The 26,656-nt window shown below is 38.7% G+C and overlaps 7 protein-coding genes and 3 pseudogenes across 12 annotated transcripts in view; 2 read left to right on the top strand and 8 right to left on the bottom strand.

The window, feature by feature from the left end:
* The window catches only part of LOC109124442 (uncharacterized), a 4,077-nt gene extending 889 nt beyond the window's left edge, over window positions 1-3,188 (bottom strand). The window contains exons 1-11 of the mRNA XM_087461553.1: window positions 2,852-3,188; window positions 2,638-2,765; window positions 2,401-2,533; window positions 2,157-2,313; window positions 1,980-2,058; window positions 1,721-1,761; window positions 1,493-1,609; window positions 1,256-1,336; window positions 738-800; window positions 614-665; window positions 295-369 (exon numbers count right to left, since the gene is read on the bottom strand). Of these exons, the coding sequence (XP_087317679.1) occupies window positions 295-369; window positions 614-665; window positions 738-800; window positions 1,256-1,336; window positions 1,493-1,609; window positions 1,721-1,761; window positions 1,980-2,058; window positions 2,157-2,313; window positions 2,401-2,533; window positions 2,638-2,765; window positions 2,852-3,011 (1,086 nt within the window). The 5' untranslated portion in view covers window positions 3,012-3,188. The remainder of the gene's footprint in view (window positions 1-294; window positions 370-613; window positions 666-737; window positions 801-1,255; window positions 1,337-1,492; window positions 1,610-1,720; window positions 1,762-1,979; window positions 2,059-2,156; window positions 2,314-2,400; window positions 2,534-2,637; window positions 2,766-2,851) is intronic.
* A 133-nt stretch (window positions 3,189-3,321) lies between these two features.
* Window positions 3,322-4,256, bottom strand: LOC147940658 (uncharacterized). The gene is made up of 3 exons (XM_087461554.1): window positions 4,125-4,256; window positions 3,763-3,877; window positions 3,322-3,674 (listed from the first exon to the last, which is right to left on the bottom strand). Exons 1-3 carry the CDS (start codon window positions 4,206-4,208, stop codon window positions 3,427-3,429), a joined length of 447 nt encoding a protein of 148 aa, XP_087317680.1. The 5' UTR covers window positions 4,209-4,256; the 3' UTR covers window positions 3,322-3,426.
* On the bottom strand, window positions 4,084-6,746 carry LOC104709049 (putative serine/threonine-protein kinase PBL8). 2 transcript variants are annotated; one of them, XM_010425721.3, is made up of 5 exons: window positions 6,332-6,746; window positions 5,794-6,228; window positions 5,474-5,610; window positions 5,257-5,380; window positions 4,084-4,841 (listed from the first exon to the last, which is right to left on the bottom strand). In XM_010425721.3, exons 1-5 carry the CDS (start codon window positions 6,384-6,386, stop codon window positions 4,360-4,362), a joined length of 1,233 nt encoding a protein of 410 aa, XP_010424023.2. In that variant the 5' UTR covers window positions 6,387-6,746; the 3' UTR covers window positions 4,084-4,359. The 2 variants fall into 2 exon arrangements, with proteins under 2 accessions (XP_010424023.2, XP_087317678.1); XM_087461552.1 differs by having other exon boundaries at window positions 5,257-5,610; window positions 6,332-6,588.
* A 3,254-nt stretch (window positions 6,747-10,000) lies between these two features.
* Window positions 10,001-11,772, bottom strand: LOC104710008 (uncharacterized; annotated as a pseudogene).
* Window positions 11,773-13,384: 1,612 nt separating this feature from the next.
* On the bottom strand, window positions 13,385-16,862 carry LOC147940657 (uncharacterized). Of its 4 annotated transcripts, none has more exons than XR_015563366.1 (6): window positions 15,189-16,039; window positions 14,571-15,101; window positions 14,387-14,486; window positions 14,156-14,315; window positions 13,926-14,013; window positions 13,385-13,841 (listed from the first exon to the last, which is right to left on the bottom strand). XR_015563366.1 is itself a non-coding variant. In XM_087460721.1 (5 exons), exons 2-5 carry the CDS (start codon window positions 14,612-14,614, stop codon window positions 13,551-13,553), a joined length of 825 nt encoding a protein of 274 aa, XP_087316847.1. In that variant the 5' UTR covers window positions 14,615-15,101; window positions 15,189-16,862; the 3' UTR covers window positions 13,420-13,550. The 4 variants fall into 4 exon arrangements, 2 of the variants coding, with proteins under 2 accessions (XP_087316848.1, XP_087316847.1); XR_015563365.1 differs by having other exon boundaries at window positions 14,596-15,101; XM_087460721.1 differs by having other exon boundaries at window positions 13,420-13,841; window positions 13,926-14,315; window positions 15,189-16,862.
* LOC147940656 (uncharacterized) lies at window positions 16,180-17,388 on the bottom strand (annotated as a pseudogene).
* Window positions 17,389-17,550: 162 nt separating this feature from the next.
* On the bottom strand, window positions 17,551-18,826 carry LOC104709048 (UPF0725 protein At4g28920-like; annotated as a pseudogene). The gene is made up of 5 exons (XR_015563367.1): window positions 18,734-18,826; window positions 18,448-18,612; window positions 18,092-18,247; window positions 17,805-18,000; window positions 17,551-17,714 (listed from the first exon to the last, which is right to left on the bottom strand). The product of XR_015563367.1 is annotated as a UPF0725 protein At4g28920-like (transcript).
* A 1,694-nt stretch (window positions 18,827-20,520) lies between these two features.
* Window positions 20,521-20,973, top strand: LOC104710006 (uncharacterized). Its single transcript, XM_010426532.1, has one exon. It carries the CDS (start codon window positions 20,521-20,523, stop codon window positions 20,971-20,973), a length of 453 nt encoding a protein of 150 aa, XP_010424834.1.
* A 578-nt stretch (window positions 20,974-21,551) lies between these two features.
* Window positions 21,552-24,284, top strand: LOC104709046 (protein PIN-LIKES 6). The gene is made up of 9 exons (XM_087461548.1): window positions 21,552-21,940; window positions 22,064-22,143; window positions 22,236-22,360; window positions 22,447-22,568; window positions 22,922-23,152; window positions 23,227-23,301; window positions 23,425-23,525; window positions 23,610-23,662; window positions 23,755-24,284. Exons 1-9 carry the CDS (start codon window positions 21,746-21,748, stop codon window positions 24,063-24,065), a joined length of 1,293 nt encoding a protein of 430 aa, XP_087317674.1. The 5' UTR covers window positions 21,552-21,745; the 3' UTR covers window positions 24,066-24,284.
* On the bottom strand, window positions 24,242-26,376 carry LOC104709047 (uncharacterized). Its single transcript, XM_010425720.3, has 2 exons — window positions 26,088-26,376; window positions 24,242-25,932 (listed from the first exon to the last, which is right to left on the bottom strand). The coding sequence occupies exon 2, from the start codon at window positions 25,903-25,905 to the stop codon at window positions 24,427-24,429; it is 1,479 nt and encodes a 492-aa protein (XP_010424022.2). The 5' UTR covers window positions 25,906-25,932; window positions 26,088-26,376; the 3' UTR covers window positions 24,242-24,426.
* Between the last annotated feature and the right edge of the window lie 280 nt (window positions 26,377-26,656).

The raw sequence follows: 26,656 nt of genomic DNA, 5'->3' as shown, positions 1-26,656 counted from the left end.
TAAGTGTGAAAACAAAGATAAGCAGAGTCTTGCAAAAACAGTAACAGACACAACTTTAAATCGAAATACAGAAGATAGAGACATGGTGATTTTCTCGACAGGCATTTTAAAGACCAAAAAACTAAGTTTCCTGAAAACTTAGACAATTACTGTAGCTCATAAGAGAACAAACAAGACACCACTGTGATTCTAGAATAATTCTGAAGAGGGAAGCAAAACCAAGCAAGAAAAAGCAATCAAACGATTTAAGGTTACATAATGGGGAAACATAGCGCGGGTTAAGAAATTCAATACCATGCTTATCTTGCCTTGCATCAAGGAGAAATCCCAAGCAATATATGAATTTTCGGATTCCACCATCAATGAGACCTAGAGAAACAACAAGAACAAACATCAATACTTGCGCCAGACTCGGCCGCAAGTGCTTATCATATGGTTTGATTTTTTTTCTCTGCCACCAGAAAATGTGAATGCCACACACACTACTGTCGTTAACATCACTTTACACTTTTTAGAACACAGTAAATTCAGATGGAACTAGTGTAAAAAGTCTCAGAATGGCAAAAAAAATAGTTTCATTAATAAATAAAAGCATCTGAGGAGAACATATTACCTCATAGGTTCTCCCTGCTTGGACAATTATCTCCTTGTACTCCTCATTGTCCCTAAGAAGTACAAACTCTTAGAGCTAGAAATCGTGAACTGAAGTGAGAATCTAGTGAATGATGGAAGCTAACCTTGAGCCCAATATGCCAGCTGTATCTGCTGAAATGAAGAAGGGAGAATTGGCAAATACATCGCTGGAAAAGCACAAAGTGAAATGTTAATGTTCTTCAATAGTGAGAAAGCAATTCCTAAAGCCGTCCAACCTAAGTAATATTGGAACTATGGATATAAAATTAAAATTTTAATCAAAACCGACAACAGAGTAAAACTGAAAAAATAACACAACTAATGAATTGGAGAGAATATCTAATACTGTATTAGATTTATCTCTTAAGACTAATGGGTATGCCTTTGCGTACTAGCAAAAATCTTAACAGATTAAGAATGGATTAGGACTAAGAAAACTAAAAAAAAAAACAAGGAGAACAAACCTAAAATAGACATAAACGTAATCGTCCTTAACTCTTGCAGAAATGTTTCAAAAGTAAAGTTTCCCCCAGTGTTGTGTTATCGAGTAGATCACTAGCAACCTATACTAGATAGAAGATATAGCTACCCACGACCAAGCCCATAGAAAGTGATATGGTACCTGATAAATGTGACGAATCTTTCAAACTCAGAAGTGTAGACAATAGAAGCTTCAGACAGGAGATTCATTTGGTCTCTACTCCTGCTCATCGCACATATAATAAAATTTCACTACCTCTAAATGGGAAGGTTCATTGAGCACTTCCAGCTCGATGATTATTGACTTGAGTTAATTTAAGGCAGCTTACGTTAACAAACAATAAACCAAAACAAGGAAAATATCATCCTACTATCTTACAGTTTGAAAGTATCATATCTATCCCACAGAAGTGATAGGAAAACCCGAATTGCCATCACCATTTTTGTGAGACTATATAGAGGGGGTCCATAACGTTCTCGCTGTTCTTCCATTGGCCTATACACGAGAACAATAATTCTGTCAGTTAAAGGTTCTTATGCAACCTGAAACTTCTGCCATAGTAACCAAACACTCATTGTCTATGTAAAATGAGACCAAGGTACATACCCATCGTCATCATTTATTTGTCGAATAAAATCCAACAACACCTACGAGGTATGAGAGGAGAAGAATCAACAACTAAATCAATCGTCTAAATGCATGAGTATGCTGGAACGGACAAACCATGTAGCATATGCGCATGGGTATTGAGGACTATTGGCGGATTAGAATAAGGAAATTAACCATAAAGATGTGATAAGAGACTGATAGTGAGGAGAAGGCGCGAAAATCTGTGTAAAAAAGAGTAGAGATGGGTAGGGCATACCTGCGGAACTCCTACCAAGTACTTGACCAGGGTTTTGTAGACACCAGTGGCAGAGCCTAGTTGAGCCAACTGTCTCCTCCTATATAAAAGTCAATGAATGCATAATCCAGATTCCAGACTCTAAGAAGAAACCAGAAGAAAAGCATCAGTTAAGAAATCAGAAACAGGCAGGCTCACCTCTCCATTTGCTGCTTCCAAAGAAGAGCATATCTGTCACGTATGCTCCCTCCAGAGCTAACCAACGCATCAACCTCCGCCTGTTTGTTCCTCTCCGACCTCTCCTTCTGCTGTCTAACAAGTGATCCCCGGAAATCTTGAGGCATGTAGGTCATAACTGCAGAAAAGTTAAATAATATACTCGTGTGAGCCCTGTTTCAATTTCTTCTATGTATAAACAGTGTCGGCGTAGAATTAATTAAACCTGTGCTGAATATGCGCTCTGAATTCTTCGTCTGGAAGGAAATCATAGCAGTGAATGCGATATCAAAATTGTCTTTAAGATTCCGCAAAATAGAAGCGAAATCAGCATCTTCGGATGTGGAAGGTTCCCGAAGCTGCACGCGAAACCAAATCAAACAAGAGAGAGAAGTCAACTCACCAGAAGCAGGCCTAGTAGAGGCAGCATGGCTCGGACACAAAAGGAAACTAAAAGATTCACCTGAATAGGCCAGCGAGATGGTTGCAGAAGAAACAATATCTCCTCCATCTGCTCCCGATTTTTCCACATATTCTCATCAATTTTGTGAGGGGGCTGACGGTTTGCTTCGTCAATCAGTGAAGTTTCCCCTAGAAAGCAAACCCCAATAAAATCAGAAAATTCAAAAGCAGTAAATTGAGAATCTACAAATTGCTGATACTATCGGATCGGGAACCTTCTGAAGGGGGAGATTGGACGGTTAGTAGCTGAATAAGAGTAGTGATGTCAGAGGAAAGCCGAGAAACGTCGTCGGAAAGAGGAGGGAAAGGATATGTGTCGTAGTATGAAGCCAGAAAATCCCGGGTGATAGGCACAAGGCCTTCCGTTGACGCCATTTTCAAATTCTCTGCGCGATCTACTCACTCACTCACTCACTCACACACACACGCACAGACCCATGCCACCGCCAAGCCAAGCCAAGCCAATTCTCTCTCTCTATCTCTATCTCTGTGCCGGCGAAGGGAAGAGAAGACTAATTGAAAAATGAACGATGAATAGGTGGACCGTGGAGTAGGAGGCATATTTCTTTTGCTCTTCATAAACACTTTGGATCCGTAAGGCTTGTACAAAGCCCACTGGGCCTTTATTTATGCCCACTGATCCTTTATTTACTAGAAAGCGAAAGGAGTCCTTTGTTTCGTCGTCTTTGTTTAATGTTTATGAATTATGATGATGAATCGAAAGCGTGCACAGAAAATCTGTGAGTCTAGTTTATACGCATCATGTTTGTTGGTAGAAGAAAGAATACTGTTAAATGGAGCAAGAAGTACAATGACACGACTTGGGAACAAAGGCGCAAACGCCAAAGGGCTTGTTGGGAAGTTGGCAATTGATGCCGAAACAGCAAGGCATCGTGGCACAAGTGGTGGAGGAACAGCATTTGCACTCTAAGCACAACTCCAATGGCGTCATCAGCTTTCTCCTCCATACTCTGTACTCCATGACCATCTCCACCTCCACTGGCCTCATTTCTTCTCCATTTAGCCCCACCGCGTCTCCTACACATGACCCCAGATAGATGAGATCCGATCCGATCTACCACAACTACTTTTTAGCCATTGACAAAAGGAAACAACGTATATTCACCTTGGCCGTGGGTCGTAACCAGAATCGTCGCAAGCAAACCTAACAAAATCACATAATGCAAGCTTGACTCCATATTTCTCCTCGGTTCGCTAGAAAGATTAGGCGATACCAAGATCTGTGTGGTAGATAAAAAGAGTGAGTGTTTAGTGGGTCACTCCTCCAGATCCCTAAAAGTCCAATCATAGACAGCGAAGGCAACATCTACTTCCAATCACATGTGTATTAGGGCGCGTCATAGGCAACTGTTCATCGCTATGCTATTCTTCTATTCACACAGTACGCACAACATTACCAAACCCTTCATGGTCGGGTAGTATCCACTTGTTAGAAAACCATTACTGCTTACATAAAAAAAAATTCACCTTGGAGTGGATAAGGTGTCTGCTACTACAAGCACATTGCATCAGAGTGCCTACTAAACAAGAACCACGCTCAATCATAATCATACAAGACTCTAGACAGATCAAGAAAGTTCAGTGGCAATAAACAGCAGCATTAACAACAAAAACAACGATTTTTATCAACCAGACGTTTGACTTTGGGAGAAATTGCGCAAAAGGAGACACAGCGAAACCGATTATGTACACTTGACAGCAATCACCGAACTCTGCATGCTGCAGGTCCACCTGGTGAACAATTTGGATTGGGTGACCTGCAAATCGCACCAGGCCCAACGTTCTTTCCAAACCTCCGGTGCATTCTGTAATCAGGCACCCCTCCCATTGCAAATGCAGCTCCAGCTGCAGTTGTGGCACCAGGGATCAGGGCATCACCTGTACACTGCAAAGGTTCCAAAGTCTCAACCACATCGCTCATCAATGGCCTAGCTTTCGGGTTCTGGCTAAGACAATAATACGCCAAGCTGCATGCTTTCTGAGCTGCCCTGACAGAGTACTGGTTCTCCAGTCTTGGGTCAATTGTTTGCAGCAGTTTTCTTTTATCATTTAGCTTCGGCCGAGCCCAATCAACCAAGTTCTGCTCTTTGCTAGGTCTTGTCTTGTCCACTGATTTTCTTCCTGTCAACATCTCTAGAAGCACAACTCCAAAGCTGTACACATCACTTCTAGCCGTCAGGTGTCCTAGTTCATTAGTAATTGAGTCAAGTTAGTGTTAATTTGTGTAATGGTTTAAGCACTTATTGTCATGCAAAAAGAGAGACTATGTTCCTCGAAATAGTTTTGTGAAATAGAAATGCATACGCATGATTCAACATCTCAAAAGCCACAATCCTATATGTTAAATAATAGCAAACTACTAAAGCATAGAGGAAGTAGCTCAGGCAATGTCTTATTTTCTGCATGTGGCACTGACTTGCAGCAGAAATAGAAACCCACATTCAGTTAACTAAAGCGGCTTGAACGGTAGGAACTATATAAACAAATGATCATCACTCCCGGCATAGACGGTGTGAAAGTAAGACATTACAGGAGCTACCTCGTCAAGATTGTGTATGCATCTAGGAAAAAAAAAAGTTGAAAGAGATAGATCTCGCACCAGTCATCACATATTCTGGGGCAGCATAGCCATAAGTACCCATAACTCGAGTTGATACATGTGTTTCATCACCTTGGGGCCCAGCTTTAGCTAAGCCAAAATCTGAAAGCTTGGCTGTGTAGTCCTGCAGGTTCAAGCCAAGCAAGGATATATTAGTTTTGGTAAGGTATTCCCAACATCTTGGAGGAACCTTTGCAGCAAATGAAAGACTAGTTACCGAGTCAAGCAGTATATTGGAAGTCTTGAAATCCCTATAAATAACCGGTCTTTCAGCATTGTGGAGGAAAGCAAGACCTTTCGCAGCTCCAAGAGCAATCATCATCCTTCTAGACCAAGATAGCGGAGCTGTGGTTTCTGAAGTAAAGCCATGGTGACTTGGTTAAAAGACTAGACGAGCATGGCCAGATTAAAAAGCGGAATAAGTGATAAACAAAAAAATGTGCAACTCTTGGGATATATGTAGGAAGGAATCAACAGAGACTTGTGGTTTGTCACCCGCAGAGCAGAATAAAAAATGGAGAAGGGTATCGGGATTACTTCGAAAGAGGTGATTCTCAAGGCTGCCTCGCAGCATGAACTCATAAACAAGCAATCGGTGATCGTCCTCGCAGCAGTAACCAATAAGCTTGACGAGGTTGGGATGACGGAGCTGGCCGAGGAAGTTGACCTCGGTAAGCCATTCGCGGTGACCCTGTAGGCCCTCCTTGTTAAGGACCTTGACGGCAACAGGGAGAGACTTGAGGCCGACGCGGAGATTGTCATCAATGTAGCCCTTGTAGACGGTGCCGAAGCCGCCTTCTCCGAGTATATAATCTGGGCGGAAGCTCTTAGTGATGGTCTCGAGCTCAAACAAAGTGAAGGGGATGACTTGGGCATACGAAAGAGGGGTGCAAGAGTCGTCCCGGAAGCGAGGAGTTGATGGATCGCTCAGATCTGAGACAGAGCGGGAGTGCTTCTTCTGGAGCTGTTGGGCTGCGAGGTGAACCAAAGAGAAGAGAGATCAGGAAAAAAAAAGAAACAAAAGGCGAGCGAGTGAGAGATATATAAAGAGAGACAGAAGAAGAGAGAGAGAGACCTTGAGCTTGAGGAGTGAAGACGGCAGCCTCGTCTCTAGTACCGCAGTTGCCCATTGTCAGCAGGTCGAAGGAAGTGGAAAGGATCTCATTCTCAATCGCAAAGCTAAGCACCTCCGAACCGATTACCGATTTAAAACCCTAATTGCAATCGGAGAAGACAACGAAGCTCTCCTCACCAACGCACCACTGAGACTGGAAGGAAGTGCTCTCTCTGTGCCTTTCACAGTTTACAGCAGGAATTAAAGTTTGACAGTCCACTCCTTGTTGCCGGCACCAATTGGGCTTTACAATTCTTTATCATGTAGGCCTTATTAGTGGGCTTGCTTAGGCCTCGTAGATACAAGGCCGATTACTGTATATCCTTCCCAAAGCAAACAAAAAAAGAAAAGACTACTATACAATACACTCTGAAACAATATTAATTATATTGCCTTGCAGAGTAGGTTACAATACAATGTGACACTGTCGATAATCATGGCCGGAGAACTTCGCCCTTTTGTTATCCTAAATTCCTAATATAATATATGGCCGAATGGAGAAAATCCAGTCCAATCGACAAAGTTATCCGGCCATCGATTATCGATAGTGTCACATTTGTGGTTGTAGATTAAGGGAAATGGGTCATCTTGAGCCACGCATGCCCGAAAGACGGGTCATATATTTGTAATCTAAATAATCCATATGGAACGTTGCTAGAAGATAAAGACCATCATTTGGGACTCGTAATCATGAGCACGGTGGGTGGAGAATAAAGAGAGAGAGAAAAAAAAAAAGACAAGAAAGAGTAACCAAAAGAGAGATGAAAGGGTAGTTAGGGTCCTTTGGGGTTGTTGGTGAAATGATATAAAAGGGCAGGTATCCCTTGCTATGTTGTTTGGTAAGCTTGCATGCCTTATGATCTCTCTTTAAACAGCAACTCAAATTGAACACGCATAAATAATAAAGGATACATATAGCATCAAGGGAATGCTAAAGGACGAGGACGCGTTTGTTTTAAAGGTTTGGAAGAAGTCTCTAATGTTCAACTACAACGGCTTCACGGGGTGTTCGATTCTAAAGCCTATCCTTAGCATTCTCCGTACGGGATCTATCATCTTGTTCAACATATCCACATACGACATAACAAACACGTTTAAGTATGCTATGTTACAAATATTCATTTCGATTAACACAGGCTGAGCCTTGGAGATTGCTGGCCAGTAAGATTTAAGAGACTGGGATATAGAATATGAAGGTGACCTTGAAACTGAGTGGAATACAAAGGTCAATATTCATTTTCAACATAGAGTTGGAGTCAAATTTGCTCCAACCTCTCTCTAGCTACTCTTATCTCCAAAATATAAATCTCTATTATTTCTATACTAGGATGTCGGCCCGTGCGTTGCCGCACGGGAAAGTAAAAACTTGAAATAATTAACATTGTTAATTTTAAATTTTCGAGTAAAAAACGGAACAAAATATTTGTTGGATCAGAACATTGCAATTTTATATAAACAAATAGGTGTAAAACAAAAAGGTCAAAAATGTGTGAAATAAAACGGTGTAAAAATTAATAGATGTGATCTTTGAAACATGGAGGTACAACAAAGAAGTGTAAACATAGAGGTGTGAAATAAAAAAGGTGTAAAAATAAATAGATGTGATTTTTGAAACATGGAGGTACAACAAAAAGATGCAAAACTTAAGAGGTGTGATTTTTGAAAGATGGGGACACGACGAAAAGATAAGATTAATAATATGCAACTGTTGGGATCATTAATAATTTTAAACTGTTAGATGAAAAAGTGGAACTAATCTTATCCGTTGGATTAAAGTTGACACAAAAAACGGAAAAAGTGGGTTTGCTATTATATATTTAAAAAATTAAAAAACACTTCAATAAAACAATTCTTTAGTTTTACTTATTAACTTGTAAGTTTTGAAAATACTCAGAAAACAATTTTTCGAAACTTGTTTATGTTGTCCAGAAAAGTTTATATATAATAAACAAATATATGTAAGACATAGAGGTGTAAAATAAAAAGGTGTAAAAAATAATATATGTGATCCTTGAAACATGGAAGTACAACAAAGAGGTGTAAACATAGAGGTGTGAAATAAAAAAGGTGTAAAAATAAATAGATGTGATTTTTGAAACATGGAGGTACAACAAAGAGATGCAAAACTTAAGAGGTGTGATTTTTGAAAGATGGGGGTACAACGAAAAGACACGATTAATAATTTGCAACTGTTGGGATCATTAATAATTTTAAACCGTTAGATTGAAAAGTGGAACTAATCTCATCCGTTGGATTAAAGTTGACACAAAAAAATGGGTTTGCTATTATATATAAATAAAAAGGTGTAAAAAATAATATATGTGTCCTTGAAACATGGAAGTACAACAAAGAGGTGTAAACATAGAGGTGTGAAATAAAAAAGGTGTAAAAATAAATAGATGTGATTTTTGAAACATGGAGGTACAACAAAGAGATGCAAAACTTAAGAGATGTGATTTTTGAAAGATGGGGGTATAACGAAAAGACACAATTAATAATTTGCAACTGTTGGGATCATTAATAATTTTAAACCGTTAGATTGAAAAGTGGAACTAATCTCATCCGTTGGATTAAAGTTGACACAAAAAATGGGTTTGCTATTATATATAGATATTTGGAGTTCTCCATTCCTAATTTAAACTAAATTTGAAGATTTTCATTTTAAATTATATTTTGAAAGAAAAATGAGAAATTAGTTGGAGAAGCTCTAGTACAAAGAAAATAGGAAACACTGAAATTTCACAAGTAAATGTATCAATACCTCAATTTTGTTAAAATTATTCCTTAGAGATGATTACAATTAGTGCTCAACCTCAAACTTGTACGACCAAAATGGAAAAAGATCATACTTAGACGGAACTAGGCGTGGGTAAACCATTGAGCAGACGACCGCATCCTTTACGATAATGACGAGCTAGGACAGTGTCCCTTATACTTTTCTATCAATTTGGGAGAACACGGTAGAAGTAGAGGCAGATATGTTTTCATGAAACCTGATATTTCTTTCTTTCCACAACAGGTAGGTTAGATAAGTTTTCTTTAATGAAAGTTTGTGAAACACATAGAATCTGAACTCTAGTTAAAAGTTTGAACAACAAACAGATCTAAAGAGAGGAAGCGAACAAGGCAAACAATAAAATTAGTACATGTCTTGGTTATATAACGAGACTCGGTCAATTATCACAACAGTGCTTGCCTCAGCACCACCCAGTTTTAGACATTCGATAGCTCCTCTATCCGTCTGAAGATATCAATCAATGTAAAAAAAAAACAAGAAACAGTCAGCAAAGTGAAAACCCCCTAAAAGTTAAACGAATAGACTCATCAAACAAACAAGATGTTTTATAATTTAGATAGATATTTCATTCATATAGCTTGATTTCTTGACACCTTCCACTACAAGAAAACAGCATAAAACCAACATGCATATCCGTCAGTTTTTCGTCGGAAACGACGATTACCGACGAATTACAGACGTAAATGTCCGTCGGTTCTAGAGCGTCGGAAAAAATAATCCGTCGGAAATCTGTCGGAAATTACCGACTGATTTCCGACAAGACAAATATCGACGGATAACCGACAAACATGCTGAGTCGGTAAACCGTCGGTATGGGATTTCCGATGGATATCTTACCGACGGATTTCCGACGAATTTTGTACCGACGGGTTTCCGACAGCATTATACCGACGGATTTCCGACAGCATTATACCGACGGGTTTCCGACAACACGAATATCGACGGATTTCCGACGGTATTACCGACGGAACTACCGACGGTTTCACGATTGATTTTCGAAAAACTCCATCATTTCCCACAGAATACCGACGGAATGTTTCAAAAAAATCCGTCGTTTCCGACAGATTACCGACCGATTTCTTCGAAAAAGTCCGTCATTTCCGACTGATGTATTTTTGTATTTTTTTTTAAATTGCATAATTATTCAAATTTTAATACTAAAATTTTTGTTAAAATAGAAATGCTTATATAATAATATTTAAAAATTTTAGGGAAATATTATTTCGTACAAACATGGAAAATGTTCTAAAAACCGAAAACATAAATATTTTACAAAACAAAGCTAGAATTCAGAAATCTAAAAGGCAGAATGTCTTGCCTGCATCTCGCTCATGAACGCTGCTAGATCCTCATCCCTCTTCTTGTTCTCCTCGTCCCTTATTTTGTTCTCCGCTTTTTGTTCTTCCATTTCCTTTTCCAATGCTGCAATCCGAGCATCCTTCTCTTGCAGAGCTTGTTGGAACTCTTGTGTGGGAGCAAATGAGTAACCCGTTGATTGAGATAACGGGCTTTGTTGGGAGAGATTTCCAAGTCCAAAAATCCGTCCCTTGTTTTTTTCAGTTTCCTACACATTCATTTTAAAAATTATTCAAACATTTTAAAACAAAACAAAGTAAAATCAAATTTTAAAAAAAAAACAAATATTACCTCATAAAAAATCTCGTTTAATTTCTCTCTTCCAAGTTCAACAGTAGACTTCGATCCTTCAGAAGATTGTTGGGAACTGATTATCTCCTCTTGTCGCCTCCTCGAACTCTCAACAACCAGCTTAGCTCTACCATCTTGTATTTGTTTGGTCTTTTTGTTGGTATGCATATCCTCCATCAAAGTAATATGGTCTGGTACCACACCATCCCTAATAGTCTAAAAGAAGTATTTTAATTATATAAAGATTGTCTTATTAATGATAAAAAATAACAATTATACGAAATCTTAAAACTTACAAGTTGGCGTTGTTGGGTATAGGCGCTAACTGGACCATTGTTGTGGGTTGCCATGCCCAACCCGCCACGGTCGCTCCTTCTATTCTGAGAATATTTTAAGGAAAGTGAAACTGTATTTACTTCACCCCAATATTGAATCAAACCTTGGAAGAGATCATCGCTCAACCCTTTTGGCACCTTTCCTTTCTTCCACTTTTGCTTCCACTCATTCAACATCTTAGAATATTGTCTAGCAGCCGCCTTTTTAAACTCTTTTCAAACGTTGTAGGTGATATCCGGATGCCAAGTGAACTCTTGCTAAAAAAAATAGTAAGATAATGCATTATGAGAAAAATATTATAAAACGATGTTATAAAATTAAAGTAATAAAGTTGAAAACTGTACCGCAAATTGCTTAAACCACATTTCTTGTTCTGACAAAGGCATCACTGAAAACTTTGCGTATGGTGTTTTGAGGATTCCATACATCATACGCAAAAGAGATTTTGTGATCCCATTATGCGAATCACAAAACCATGTGGTATTTGGAGCGCCATAAGGATCTAAGCGGGGGATAAGTTCTCGTCCAGGTTGAGAAACAAAATCTTCAATGGTCATCTCCATGGGAGCATGTTGTGAAGCTTGTGAATCTGGAACGGGGCTATGACGTGAATGGGAACCACTAGCTTCTCCAGCAGCGTGGTTTACACATGTGTTTGCAACATAAGAACCATAGTTTCTTTGGAAAAAAAAAACAAATTTAGATCCTATATGAATATAGGGAAAAAAAAACAACAGAAGCACAAAAAGATGGTAAATTTTAAGCTGAAAAACGATTGGAGTTTAATAATTAAGAAATATAAATCCAGAGTTTTAGTTTAATTAAGGAACATAAATGATTGTTTTACCAAAAACACAAAAATTAGTTTTTTCCAAAAATAACAGTATTAGTTTTTTTCCAAAATCATTTTTAGTTTTTTTCTTCAAAAACTAAATTAACACATAATTTATAACAATAACACATATTTTACAATAATAACAAATAACTAAACTTTCAACCAAAAAAAAAATTTCTAGAAAAAAAAAACAAGATAAAACAATTAAACAAAAACCAAATCATCAAAAAAAAAACGAAATCTAACACCCTAACAAAAACAAAAACGAAATCCAATTCATCATTCATCAAATCACAGTAAACAAATCACACTCTAACAAATCTAACACTCTAAATCTTCAAATTAATCTAAAGCCAAATCTTCATAAAATCTAATAAATATACCATAATCCTAAAAAACTAACAAAAATTAAGGAAATATGACAAAAAATGAGAGAACTTACGCCATTCTTTAAAGAGAGCCGCCGGAGTAGATCCGCCGGAGTAGAGACAGCCGCCAGAGTAGAGAAATCCGCCGAAGTAGAGAAATCCGCCGGAGGGAAGAAAGCCGCCGGATGAGGGAAGAAAGCCGCCGGAATAGCAGCTGGTTTGGACGCCGGATTGGAAGCCGATTCGTCGCCGGAATTTTGGTTGCGAGAGCGGGAGAAAGGATTTGAGAAGTTGGCGTTATGTCGACGAATGCGAGAAAGAAGATGAAATGACTTAGGTTTTATCGATGTTACCGACGGAAATACCGACGGAACATCCGTCGGAATCAATAAAAAAATTAATTCCCCGCGATACCAAAATTTAATTGTATTTTGTTCCCGGGGTGAAATTTCGCAATCCATCGGTAATCCGTCAGAAAAAACCGACGGATTACCGACATAATACTTTTCTGACGGTGTACCGACTATTTACCGACGCATTAAATATTAAAACCCTTAATCTTATTATTTTTCTTGACAAATATGCTTATATTATGTAGTTTATATTTTTTCTTGACAAATATGAGTAAATTATGAAAAATAAAAAAAAATTGATAATTTAAAAACATTTACCCATAAGATATAATATCATTCTATTAGTACTTTAGGCAAACAACATATTCATTTTTTTAAAACACAAATTTTGAAGATTTTAGTTTAAAAGAAGATTATATAGTCATTGAAACTTCATACTTTATACATCTCTTATTAAATATGTGCATTATAGAACAAAAATTAGAGGTTTTACAAAACTCCATCGGAAATCTGTCAGTATCCGTCGGTAAAACCGACCAAAATTTTACTAACACGACGAAAGTTAGATATCCGTCGGTAACCCGTCGGTAATTTCTGACGGATTACCGACGGGTTTGTTTTACCGACCGAATTACCGACGGAATTTACCATTTATTTTTAATTATTAATTTAATTACATTTATTTATTTTACTAAAAATTTTGAAAGCAAATATTTATTTATTACAAATATTTATTAATAAAAATTTTGAAAGCAAATATTTATTTGTTACAAATATTGAAAGCAAATATTTATTTTTATTACGCATTTACTTCAAAGTTACAATTGTTAATAATTAAAAAAATCTATTCTGAATCAGAAAAGTAATCGGTAGAAGCTGAGTCTGAATCATCTTCGTCAAATTCTCCAATTTCATCTTCGGATTCAGAGTCAACTCTGTCATCTGTGAATTGGGTGAAGTCAACCACGAGGTCAACATCAAAAGAATGCTCAACTGGGGCCATGTAGCCAATTCCGCTAGGTTGCAAAGGATCATGATCGGCAACTCCGTATATTCCTCCTCTTGGGTTTATTTGCGTAACTGTTACCCAAGTATCGGGAGCATTAGAAACGCGAGGATAGTGAATGTAGCAAACCTGTTACAAATAATGTTATGTTAATAATTATGTTAACTAAATTTATTAAATAATTATTCAATAAACGGATAATGTAATACTTACTTGGTCTGCATGTGACGCAAGGATGAACGGATCATATTTCACCAATCTACGTCTTATGTTAACGGACGTAACACCAAATCGGTCAACTCTAACACCACGATCGATGTAAGGATCATACCAATCACAAAAGAAAACAATGCATCTCAAGTTTAACATCCCCGGATAGCGTACTTCTAAAATCTCTCTAAGGACACCATAATATACAACATCACTTGTATGAGATGATATACCCGAATCGGTTGTTCTCCGCCTACTTCCTTCCTCATGAATCCGAAATGCATATCCCCTCGTGCAATACCCTGGAGAAGACGTTGCAATGTAGTTGGGACCGTTTACTAACTCTACTAGCCATGATGGAAATGTTTGACCTTTCTCGCTTTCATCGTTAACCTAAATATTTAAATAAATTAACAATATTTAATTATTGTATATATATTAAACCAAAATAGTAAAACACTTACATAATATTTCAACCAAGGCACGAAATCTCTTTGCTTATGCTCCTCAAGTTGTGCCTCGGTATAATTTGGGTAGTAAGAGCGTATTAACGCCATGTAAATCCTATTACAAAAAAACAAAAAAAATATTTGAGAAGATTTGCACTTATAAATTTAAGTTTTTGTTAATATTAATTTTAGAATGTACTTCTCATATTCCATAATATCCTCACAGTTAGTGAGAATATACATATGTAAGTGCGTATACTCTTGCTGCGACAGTTGGCGATTCTTTCGTGTCCCACTGAGTCTCCCAACTTGGGTAAACAAGCTAGGTACGTATACCGAATAACTAGCCTTTCGCCTCCATCATCATGACGAGTAGGACGTCGTCTTTTTCTACGAACTTGGGCAGGAAAGTAAAATTCAGCAAAATTTGACGCTTCTTCGTTTATACTTTGTGCCACAATAGAGCCTTCAACTTTGCTTAAATTTTTCACCTTCTTCTTCAGATGGAACATATACCGCTCAAAAGGATACATCCACCGATATTGAACAGGACCACCAAGTTTAGCTTCTCGCGGAAGGTGTATTGGGAGATGCTCCATAACATCAAAAAAAGATGGGGGAAATATCTTCTCAAAATTGCATAGGATCATTGGTATGTTTTCTTCCAAATTACGAATACCGTCAAAAGTAAGTGTTCTCGAGCATAAATCCCGAAAAAATGCACCTACACCTATAAGTTAAATTTTTAATGTTGAGGTTGTATATATAAATTAAAAAGTATATAATAAATAAAAAATTGCAATATTTAGAAATGTACCTGCAATTGCTTGGTGGACATTGTCGGGTAAAAGATGCTCAAATGCAAATGGAAGAAGTCGCTGCATCACAACATGACAATCATGGCTCTTCATCCCAGTAAATTTTCCTTCAGCCATATCAACACAATTACGCAAATTAGATGCGTATCCATCAGGAAATTTGACATCGTGGGTAATCCAGTTGAAGAACGCTTCCTTTTTGCGCGTGTCTAGCCGAAATATCGGGATTGGACATCTCCCATTTTCTAGTACATGAAGTTCCTCGCGATCACATATATCCGGCAAATCTAATCTAGACTTCAAATTATCTTTAGTCTTTCCCGGGACATTTATAACAGTGTTCATGAGGTTGTCGAAGACGTTCTTCTCGATGTGCATGACATCTAGATTATGTTTTAACAAAAGATCTTTCCACTAAGGCAACACCCAAAAGATACTATGTTTATGCCAATTGTGATTGATACCAGCACCATACACAAAAACATGTCCATTACCACCACAATCTGTAGTCCTCTCCGCTCCAAAATCTCTTAACTGTTCTAGTAAACTATGTCCATCGACCTCAGGAGGTGGTGCATCAACCACTTGCTTATTCTTTCTAAACAATGTCCGCGAACGCCGATAAGGGTGACGAGCTGGTAGAAATCTTCTATGGCAATCAAACCAACTCGTTTTACGTCCATGCCTCAACTGGAACGCATCTGTGTTATCTTGACAATATGGACACACTAACCTTCCATGAGTTGTCCATCCAGATAGCATCCCATAAGCTGGAAAGTCACTTATCGTCCACATAAGTGCTGCACGCATCTGGAAATTCTGCTTGGTTGATACATCATATGTTGTAGCACCATGATCCCATAATATTTTCAACTCATATATCAACGGTTGGAGAAACACATCAAGAGACCTCTTTGGATGATTTGGACCGGGAACCAAAATCGAAAGGAAAAGAAACTCTCGACGCATGCACAAAGATGGTGGTAAGTTCTAAGGTGTTACGATTACTAGCCACAACGAATACTGTCTTCCATGCTTTCCAAATGGGTTGAAACCATCTGTAGATAATCCTAGGTACACGTTTCGTCGCTCATACGCAAAATCCGGATACACAGATTGGAAATGCCTCCATGCTTCCGCATCTGAAGGATGCGTAATCTCTCTGTTTGATCTATGTTCTGCGTGCCATCTCATTGGACCTGCCGTATGCTCAGATTGATATAATCGCTTCAACCTTTCCGTGATCGGTAAATACCACATCCTCTTATATGGAACTGGAACCCTACCGATTATATCCTGATATCTTGGTTTTTGACAAAATCGACACCTTGTCCTATCTTCGTCTTCTCTCCAATAGATCATGCAATTATCTTCGCATACATCTATCATTTGATAAGGCAAACCAAGACCGGCGACCAATTTCTGAATCTCGTAATATGTACCTGGAAAATGATTATCTTCCGGCAAAATGTCTTACACAAAATCAGTTATCGCATCCACACATTCCTCAGCCAAATTATAGTCCGTCTTTATGGTCATCAATCTGCTTGCAGATGACAAAGCGGAATGACCGTGCCTACAACCTCAGTATAACGGCTGCTTAGCTGCGTCCAACATAGAAAAAAACTTGTGTGCCTCTGCATTAGGCTCCTCTAAACTATCAACATTTTGACCCATCGATTGCATATTTTCCCTATATGCATCATTCACCATCTCAAGAGAATCCACACCATAATCTACTTCTGTTCTAGGTTCCTCTACTCTATCAACAATATATGGTTCGCTAGAACTATTGTACTCTGATCTTTCACCATGGAGAAACCAAATCTTGTAACCCGGCATAAAACCATTGGAATAAAGATGACCACATACTAAATCAATCCTAATATTGTGAGAATTCTGACAAATCGAACATGGACATTTCAACTTACGGGTTTTTAGAGCGATCGGTTGTTGACAAGCCAATTCCATAAATTCACCAACACCACGAGCATACTCATCATTCAATAAATTTGATTCTGGATCGAGCATCGGTCCGTCCATCCACGATCGAAAATAAGAAGAAGAAAACATTTTACGTACGTTTTTTTCTGAAAAAATGAGTGAGAACATGAGACAAAGCGATTTGTTTATATAGAATGGTTTTCGTCGATAATCCGTCAGTAATCCGTCGGTAAATTTTGAAACTGCAACGGTCATAAAACGGCTATAAGAACGGATACTTTGGGTCGTCGGAAATCCGTCGGTAATTCGAAAAATGTAAAACGAACATATTTTCCGACGGATTTCCGACGGATATTACTGACGGACTATATCCGTCAGAAATCCTTCGGAAAAAGTGACGGTTTTCCGACGGATAAAGTCTGTCGGTAACTTACCGACGAAAAACCGACGAAATCATTCGGCGTCAGATAACTGTCGGAAATCCGCCGGTAATTTCCGACAGATAAATTTCCGTTAGTACGTCCGTCAGAAATTACCCTGTTTCTTGTAGTGTTCTTTCACTGCAATTTCAATGGATTGAACTGCCAAAACAATCCAAATAAACCTATGACTTGTCCAAAAGCTGTCTATTAGGAAAGACAAAAGGAAAAGAAAAGAAAATAATGGAGTACCTTTTTTCTCAGGTGTGGGATAGCATGAGATGTACAAGGGCGGACAGTGATAATAATAGCAGACTCTAGCTCGGAAATGTTTTGGCTGACCATTAGAAGGATCCATACCTTCAAAGGTAATGAAATACATTACCGAAGCAGCACCAGTCGCGTAAAAATTGGCTTTGATAGCCTCGACAAATTCATATTTTGTATCCTGTGTTTTCGAAACAAATTAAGGGTAAACCAATCGTAAACGAGAACAAGCACATCTTTCTTAAACAAAGAGACTACAGTTAGTATTCGACCTTCCTTTCATTGTATCTCTCAAGAGATTCCCGAGACAGCCGGTACATTAACTCTCTGGTGGTTTCGGGTTCCATGACGTACTCATTGTTATCATCGAAATTAAGAGGTCGGTAATTGAAAAGACAGCGGAACTGCTTGAAGTCAATGTCGAAACCCTATATGATAAACCAACAAAAAATTAACAATAGCATTTTCCAAGTAGAGAAGATGAGATTACTCGCACTAGACTCCCCACAAATCAACAACATACAATAATATTTTCTAACCAAGAATATAACAATATGTGTTTTCAGAGAATGAAAAAAGAAAAAAAAAATCAATCATAAAAGACAACTGAATAAAGAAGAACCCTAACCTCGCTCTCGATGACTTGTTCCTTAATGATGCGTTCCTCTTCTTCAGGCGAGAGATTAATTAGGCTCTTCGTTTTCGCCACGTCTTATATAAGGAATATACACATCCTCAGGCTCAGTACCAGGCACGTATTTTAAATACGCTGGTATTTCCATGATAGTCCACTCTGAGAGAAACGACCGGGAAAAAAAAAAAAAAAAAAAAAATTCCAAATTAGGGGTTTGATCCGCCGATTTTATATAATCGATCCTTTTTAGATCGATATATAGAGTTTGGATTCGTCGTACCTGGTAAATCATCTGACATCGCTACTTCCGAATCTGACATCGACTTGCGTTTATGAACAAAAAAGAAGAGGAACCCTTTAGTTTTTGTTTTGTCTGGAAGTGTACTTTATGAATTAACATCAGTTCCACAAAAATAAGAATCCAGACATAATATTAATTCCCATTTTAATTGAACTACAGCCCCTCTAAGTTTTTGTTCTTTTCGAATTTATTTTATATTTTGGGTAGTACACCAATAACCCTTGGGACGCACTAAGAAATTGCTCTTGCTTTATCACACTCACAAACTAAATAATGGGTGATCCTGAAAAGTTATGAAGGAAACTATTACCGAGAATTTATTTATAGGTTTTGAATTCATTTAGTCATGAAGATCGATATTTTGTTTTATATTTTCAGCTTTCACTAAATTAAGTCAAAAGAATTTAGTAACAAAGCTCGAGCTCGGTCGTGGCGGCACGCTTACATCCTAGTTACTCCTCTGTCTCAAATATATGATATGGTTCCGAGGCTTTTACACCTTTTTATATACGGTATATGAAATCTCCATATACTACTTGCAAAAAAGATTTCCCAACCCATTTTTTCAGAGTGTGACATTTGTAAATTTTGCATCACCACACACGATTAGAACATATGTAATCTTCGTGGTCCACCCAAAATAAAACACATTTGGTGGAGAGTACTTGATTATTCCACCCCTGTTGGCTATTGCAATTTGCATAGTCCATATATATGAGCAAAGAAAGTATAAAGTTGATAGCACCTCAACGTTATTTACAAGAGCCAAGAGATTAGCCTTGACCACTTTGCGAAACACAAGGGGACTGACCAAGACGAAACATAATGATATGCCAGATTTCTTCAGAGAAAGAACAGTGGACCAAAACACGTTTTAGCTCATCTCATATATATTTTTAACTTATACAGTTATACAACTTATTTTTCTAACTCTAAGCCAATCGTGTAACAAATTCGTGACCCTTTCTTCTCTTGGCAAAGTAACAATTATTTTATTTATTTGCATTAAGGTATTTTTATGTTAATTAATATTGTAAATATTACCAAGAGTTTTTATTTTTTCTTTATATTTATCCTTGAAATAATAGCTTAAAGCGTGCTCCAATAATATTTCACAGCAAGAACCAAAATACGTATACATAAAAACCAGATACATTTCAAGTCTTGTTCCATTAGTTCTTTATCTTTAAAATTTTGACTCCACCCAAAATGAGAAAGAACATCATACTTTGCAATATAAGAAAGAAAACAATATGCATGTGACGTGTGATATATACGCATGTGAATCCTCAAGAGCTAGGCGATCAATGATTGCTGGGGTCAATCAATATTAATTGTGATATTATCTTCAGGGGCAATTAGTTTCTACAGTATATTATTAAAAAGACACCAAATTTATTATACCACTAATCCACCGATTCCATATATCGAGAGCTTTGATTTGGTCTGACAATTGTAAAAATATATATATATCTCATTTTCTTTGATTAATCATGTCTTCTTCTCATATATAATTGCGTTATTTGCATATAGAGATGTATTCACATGCACATATATGCTCCCTGAATACATGTATGGGAGCTGTGAGCTGCTAGCTAGCTGCATAAATTTGAATCTACGTATATGATTAACTATATACTTGCTAAAAACATCAATGATGGAAATTAAGAGCAAGAGATCAAATCTTATATTATATCTATAACTAGTAGTAGAGGGAGTTTTGGGAAGTGAGCCGGTAACGTAATTAATAGGATGGAGAATGGAGAATGGAGAATGAGGTGGGATGGATGAACGAAGTGCTGGACAACAGCGACGATGGTGAGTCTTTCATCGAAATGCAAATCAACAAAGCAGCCACAGGATTGAGCATCTCTTCTTCTCCATCTCCCGATAACGAAATGCAGAAGACAACAATCTTCTCATCGTCCTCTAGCTGCTTCTCTGCATACAGTAGCGTGGCGAGGTTAATGATGATGAAACTGGGGTGTTTGAGTATAGTGGGAGTGATAAGAGAGAAAGTGAACGTGGGAGAGAAGTGGGTCCTTCAAGTTATACACAGAAGACGAAGCAAGAGACCCGTACGATACTACTGTGAAGGCAACACTAATACAAACGAGGAAACATTAACGGAAGAATCCCTCAAGGCAGCCATCGCTTACTGCAATGCCTCCTCTAGCTCACTCCCCTCTACAAACTTGATAATTAATAGAGACCGATAATAATACCCTTTTTAAAGAATCATGTTGGATTGAGAACATATCGGTGTTGGGTCAAGCCACTATATGAGCCCATTTAAATATCTCTTTTTTTCTTTTTTGCTTTTAATGCCATTTTAAAAATATTTGACCTTAACGAAGATGTGTGATCTGAACGAATAAGGAATATATGGACTAATAAGATATATTCTCCCCTATCTTATGCTTATGCAGATCAATAACTGATTTATTTTTAAATATATTGTACCATTGTAAATGATCAAGGAAATACAAAGTCTTTCATGATCCTCCCAACTTCCCAAGTCATGTTAAACTGAGTGTTGAAACAAAGTCAAAATTATAATTCATAGCTTAGATGATCAAAAATTTTAAGAAGTGTTATACTTTGTGGTGTTTGTAATTTGTAAACTTGGGAGTATTTTGACAAAATAAAAACTTATTTTAGTAACGAAAGCTAATAGTAAAACAGAAAAGAATAAACAAAAAAAAGAAAAAAAAAAAGGTGTGGGAAGAAGAGTTGAAACGGGCTTTTTTTGGGCTTAGAAAAGGAAAGAAGTATGAAGGAAGGCAAAGAGAAAGAAGTGCACGTGGCAATCACGAGAGATCGAGAGATCGCGAAGTGTTTGTTTATATTTTATTCCTTAAATCAATCATCAGAGAGACTCTCTCTCTCTCTCTCTCTAACTTCCTCTGTTTTATTCTTCCCCTCTCTTCCGGATTCCAACCCAAGTCCAACCCCTAAAAATTGCTGCCTTTGGCATTAGGAACTGTCAGAATGATAGCCCGGATCCTTGCCGCCTTGGCCGATTCCATGGAGATTCCCGCTGCTGCCGGTGAATCAGTGCTGGGTACAATCAAAATCGCGGTGATGCCAATTGCCAAGGTTTTTACCATGTGCTTCTTGGGTCTTCTAATGGCCTCCAAGTACGTTAACATCTTGCCTCCCTCTGGCCGCAAACTCTTGAACGGGGTAATTCTCTCTTCTCTCTCTCTCTCTCTTTTTTTTTTTTTTTTTTCCTTTACAACCCCAACCCCTGCATCTTTGAACTTGTTAAAAAAAAAAAGCATAACTTTGAAACTGTGTGTCATACAGTTAGTCTTCTCGCTTTTGCTTCCCTGCTTGATCTTCTCCCAGCTCGGACAAGCCGTCACTCTCCACAAAATGCTTCAGTGGTTTGTTTCCATCTTAGTCCCTTGTCTTTTATACACCATAATAGCAGCTCTCCAGTAACGCATCTTCTTTTCGGCTGCTCCATCTATACCAGGTGGTTCATTCCTGTGAACGTCGTTCTTGGCACCATCTCAGGCTCGATCATCGGTTTCATTGTTGCTACCATCATTCGTCCACCTTACCCTTACTTCAAATTCACTATCATACAAATTGGAGTTGGTTAGACACCCTTTTCCCTAAGACTCTCTTGTCTGCTCTGACTGACACTAGTCTCACTTTTTTATTTATTTTTGTTTGTTTCTCAGGTAACATTGGCAATGTGCCTCTTGTTTTACTAGCGGCTCTATGTAGGGATACCTCCAACCCTTTCGGTGACTCCGAAAAATGTAGCATTGATGGCACTGCTTATATATCCTTTGGTCAATGGGTACCCTTTCTCTCTCTCTCTCTCTCTCTCTCTCTCTCTCTCTCTCTCTCTCTTAAAACTACGTACTATAGAATCAGAGCATCATTAGCTTCCCAAGTTTTCGTCTTTGCTGTCTCGCCCTTTACAGTGACACACTTTCTTGGCTTTCTGCCTTTTTTCTGTTTTGATGAAGAGGAGCTTGATATGTACTTATGAGACATTGTAACTATTTTGTTTAGGATCCTTAGTTCCAGTCTACTGTGAGTCATCAGTGTCCATGGATTTAAATATTGTTTCGGTTCCCTCCTGCTAGTTTCCATGATGATTCTCTCTGAGAAACTTTGAATAACCGTGAGGTATAACTTGTATGTTAGGTTGGTGCCATCATTCTCTACACATATGTGTACCAGATGTTTGCTCCTCCTCCAGAAGGGTTTGATGCTGAAGAAGATAATCTTCCTTTGAAACACCTTCCAGTAGATGCTGCTCCAGAGCAAGTCCCCTTGCTTATTCAAAATTCCCCCAAGGACATTTCGCCTGCTCAAGTTCTCCTGCCTGTACAGAGCACCGAACCTAGAGGAAGAGGGGATTCAAGGAAAAGCAAGGTGGAAATGCAGTTATAGATTTTAATTCAATGATTCAGGGTTTTTTTGTTTAAATATTTTGCTCTGTGATGTAGATTACACAGATCTTTGTTTACCTCTATGAGAAGTTGAAACTGAAGCAAATAGTCCAGCCTGCAATAGTTGCTTCGGTAAGTATCTCGCCTTTCAGTTCTCCTGTATTATCCGATGATCAAGAGATTCAAGACTCACAAGAGACCTTGCAGTTGCCTTTACCATGTTACTTAAAGTAGACGTGTCTGTGTTACCTTCAGATCCTTGCCATGATACTTGGTGCAATACCTTTCACGAAGAAGTTGATATTCACAAATGGTGCACCTCTTTTCTTCTTCACAGACAGCTGCATGATTCTTGGGTAAACAGCACCCTCTTTTTTTGTCTTCTGGCAAGCAGCTGCGATATAATGTTTTAATAACTGTAAAAAACCTTTGGCTATCAGGGACGCCATGATACCGTGTATCTTACTGGCACTGGGAGGAAATCTCATTAACGGTAGGGTTGTGTTGTTGCTCTCTTTTCATACTGTTTTTGTTTTTAGCCCCATCCATCATATGGAACTTATTGATTCCTTGACTAAATTTTAGGACCAGGAAGTTCAAAACTTGGTTTCAAGACTACAGCGGCTATTATATTTGGACGGTTGGTGTTGGTGCCACCAGTAGGACTAGGAATAGTGACACTAGCAGACAAACTTGGATTCCTTCCTGCTGAGGACAAGATGTTCCGATTTGTGCTACTCCTTCAACACACAATGCCTACATCAGTGCTTTCAGGAGCTGTTGCGAACCTTAGAGGCTGTGGAAGGGAGTCAGCTGCTGTGCTTTTCTGGGTTCACATTTTCGCCATCTTCTCAATGGCTGGATGGATGGTACTGTACATCAACATACTCTTCTGAATTCTTTCTTATTGACACATTGATCTGGCTACTATACAAGTCCAGGGGCGTCTCATATGTGCCTGAACCAATCCAAAGTTTTTTTTTTTTCCTTTTCTTTTTGTCAGCATCAAAGTTATTTTATTTAATTCCTGTGTAAATGTAACTTCTATCAACTGATGCCTGCTGGGACTACCTTTTTTTTTCTCTGGATATATCAAGTAATATTTATTTGAAACACACGACACACAGCACAACTTTGGTTAAACTTCAATTAAACTAACATGTGGAAACAATAGAAGTCAATAACCAGCAGATAAAAAAACTCAAGTATCTTTTAGGGTCTGAGAGATTCTAGAGTTACAAGGGAAGTGGGTATCAGTCAGAAAAATGGCAGCCATCTTCTGGTTCTGTTCCCCCTTTGGCTATGAGAGACTGCTATATCTCTCCTCTGTGGGTTGCTTAGCCACATTGCCAACACAACGCCCACCAGACCCACCACTGGCGCAGCAGCCAGAAACAGCCATCTTCCTCTGCTAACTCTGCTCACACCAGGCTCGCTCTCAACATATTCCTCTTCTCCCGCGTCTGTGCCAGCATCAGAGGAGGAGCTATCCTCGCTCACATCCAGTACATTCTGCCTTCCCTCCTCGTAATCTTTATCATCTGTTGGGAGCTCGTAACGGCAGAGCGGACAAGAGTTACGGGCATTCAACCAAGGTACGATACAATGAGCATGGTACAGATGTAGACACGGAAGCTGCGTGGTTTCATTGCGGAGGGTGAAAAGCTCTTTGCAGATAGCACAGACTAGTCCCTTGTTTACATGCTCCTCTCCAATGACAACCTTTGGAAGATTCCTGACGCAAGTCACCGATGCAGGTGGTGCACCTCTTCTGGAATTGTCAGCGTCGGCAAGTTGGTCAAGCAGTTCCTCAAAGCCCCTCTCATCAAGATAATCATCAACATTTGCAGCATAAGGGGAGAACTCCATATCCTCCAAACCAGTGAAGATGTTGCGAGATAGCGCCTGCCTCCTCTCTATAATTCTTTGACGAAACCCTCTCTCCAACTCAGGTGAATCAAACCGAGTCATGGAGCTGTAGCTCTCACTTGGACTTGCCAAATAATTTCGATACCGTGTTCGGGAAACCCCAGATGGACCCGCTCCTTCGTCCCATTCCCTGTCGTCTTCGTCAGAGTTCCACTGGTTAAGACCAGCATGCATCGGGTCTATATCAGTGTCAAAGTCAATATCGCTCCTGTCGTCTGGTTGAACAAAGATTTCCGGATGCCTGTCCGTGGAAGCATCAGACTCCCCACCACCGTAAGCACTAAAAGAAATGGCATCATCCCTATAATCACCATGGGAGAACCTGTAGAGGCTAAAACTAGCGTTTGAATCGGTTTCGCCAAAGTTGCCAAAATCTTCACTTTCAGATTCTGAGAAAAGTGGCCATCTTGTCGAACCGGTAGGAGTGGTATGGGAGCTAGTTCGCTGGTCATCACTAGCATGAACGGTTGAAAGGCTTTGTCTTGCGATGCTTATCAAGTGTGTGAATTGTTGTTGGGTGGAAAGATCACCGACAGACTCAGAGCTGTCGTGCCTAGTTCTCATCCTCCCCCTTCTTCTTCTTCTTCTTCTTCTACTACTACTACTAGGAGTCTGCCTCCGGGACAGGGGAGGGGCAGGGGTGCCGAAATCTTCAAGCAACAAAAACTTACAGTCTACACATAAGCTAAAGATTTCAAGATCATCGGAAGCAGATTGAACAACTCTTCCGCATAGATTACACGCCGAAGATGGGATTGAATTGCTATCCCTATCATCATCAGAAGATCTCTGAGGTTGTGATTCCATCAGATCCAAAGGTGGTAACTTTGAGGTCTGAAATGAAAAGTGGGAGATATATAAAAAAATCATGACCCAAGCAGGGGTGAGATCACACCATATGAATGAGCGGATACATACATCCGCGCTATCTCCAATTGCTCTCTCGAATTTCCAAAAGAATTAAAAGAGAAAAAGAGAAAAAATATTACCCAAGAAAAACGCCAGGATCTTCACAAACCTAGGAGGAAGCCTTCATCTCTCCCAAGCAAACAAGGAATGGTTTCGATGCAACAAAAAAAAAATGGCAGAAACAGGGCGTTGGGATTGTATGGCGGAGAAGGGGTCAACCGTCAACGACGACGGACGGATGGGGGTGCCGGGTGTTGTAAATTTCGCAGGGCATCATATTTCTCCTTTTGTTTTTCTGTTTTTTACGCTTATCTAATAGACTCACTCCCTCCCTCTAAAGTCTCCGAGTCATGAAGAGGGTCTTGAAATAGTGCTAGTTTCCTAAGATTCTCTGTGAAATTGCCAAAAGCAGAAACTGATGAAAGAGGAAGGAGAACATATTTTGTCTTTCTAGTGTTCCAAAACCATACAACATACATATTAAAGAGGAAGGAGCATGGACAGGATGGCCATCATATTCATACAGAACAGAGGTGAACTTCCTAGGTTAGAGGGTTCCAGTAAATCCATAACTTAATTAGGTGGATGTGTGTTGTTGATATTATAATAGTCAACGTACTAGTAAAGAAATGATTAAGCAGAGATTCCT

This window comes from Camelina sativa, chromosome 8 (assembly GCF_030686135.1).
Source record: "Camelina sativa cultivar CO46 ecotype springtype chromosome 8, ASM3068613v1".
Lineage (NCBI taxonomy): Eukaryota > Viridiplantae > Streptophyta > Magnoliopsida > Brassicales > Brassicaceae > Camelina > Camelina sativa.
This window is presented reverse-complemented; position numbering and strand designations above follow the sequence as displayed.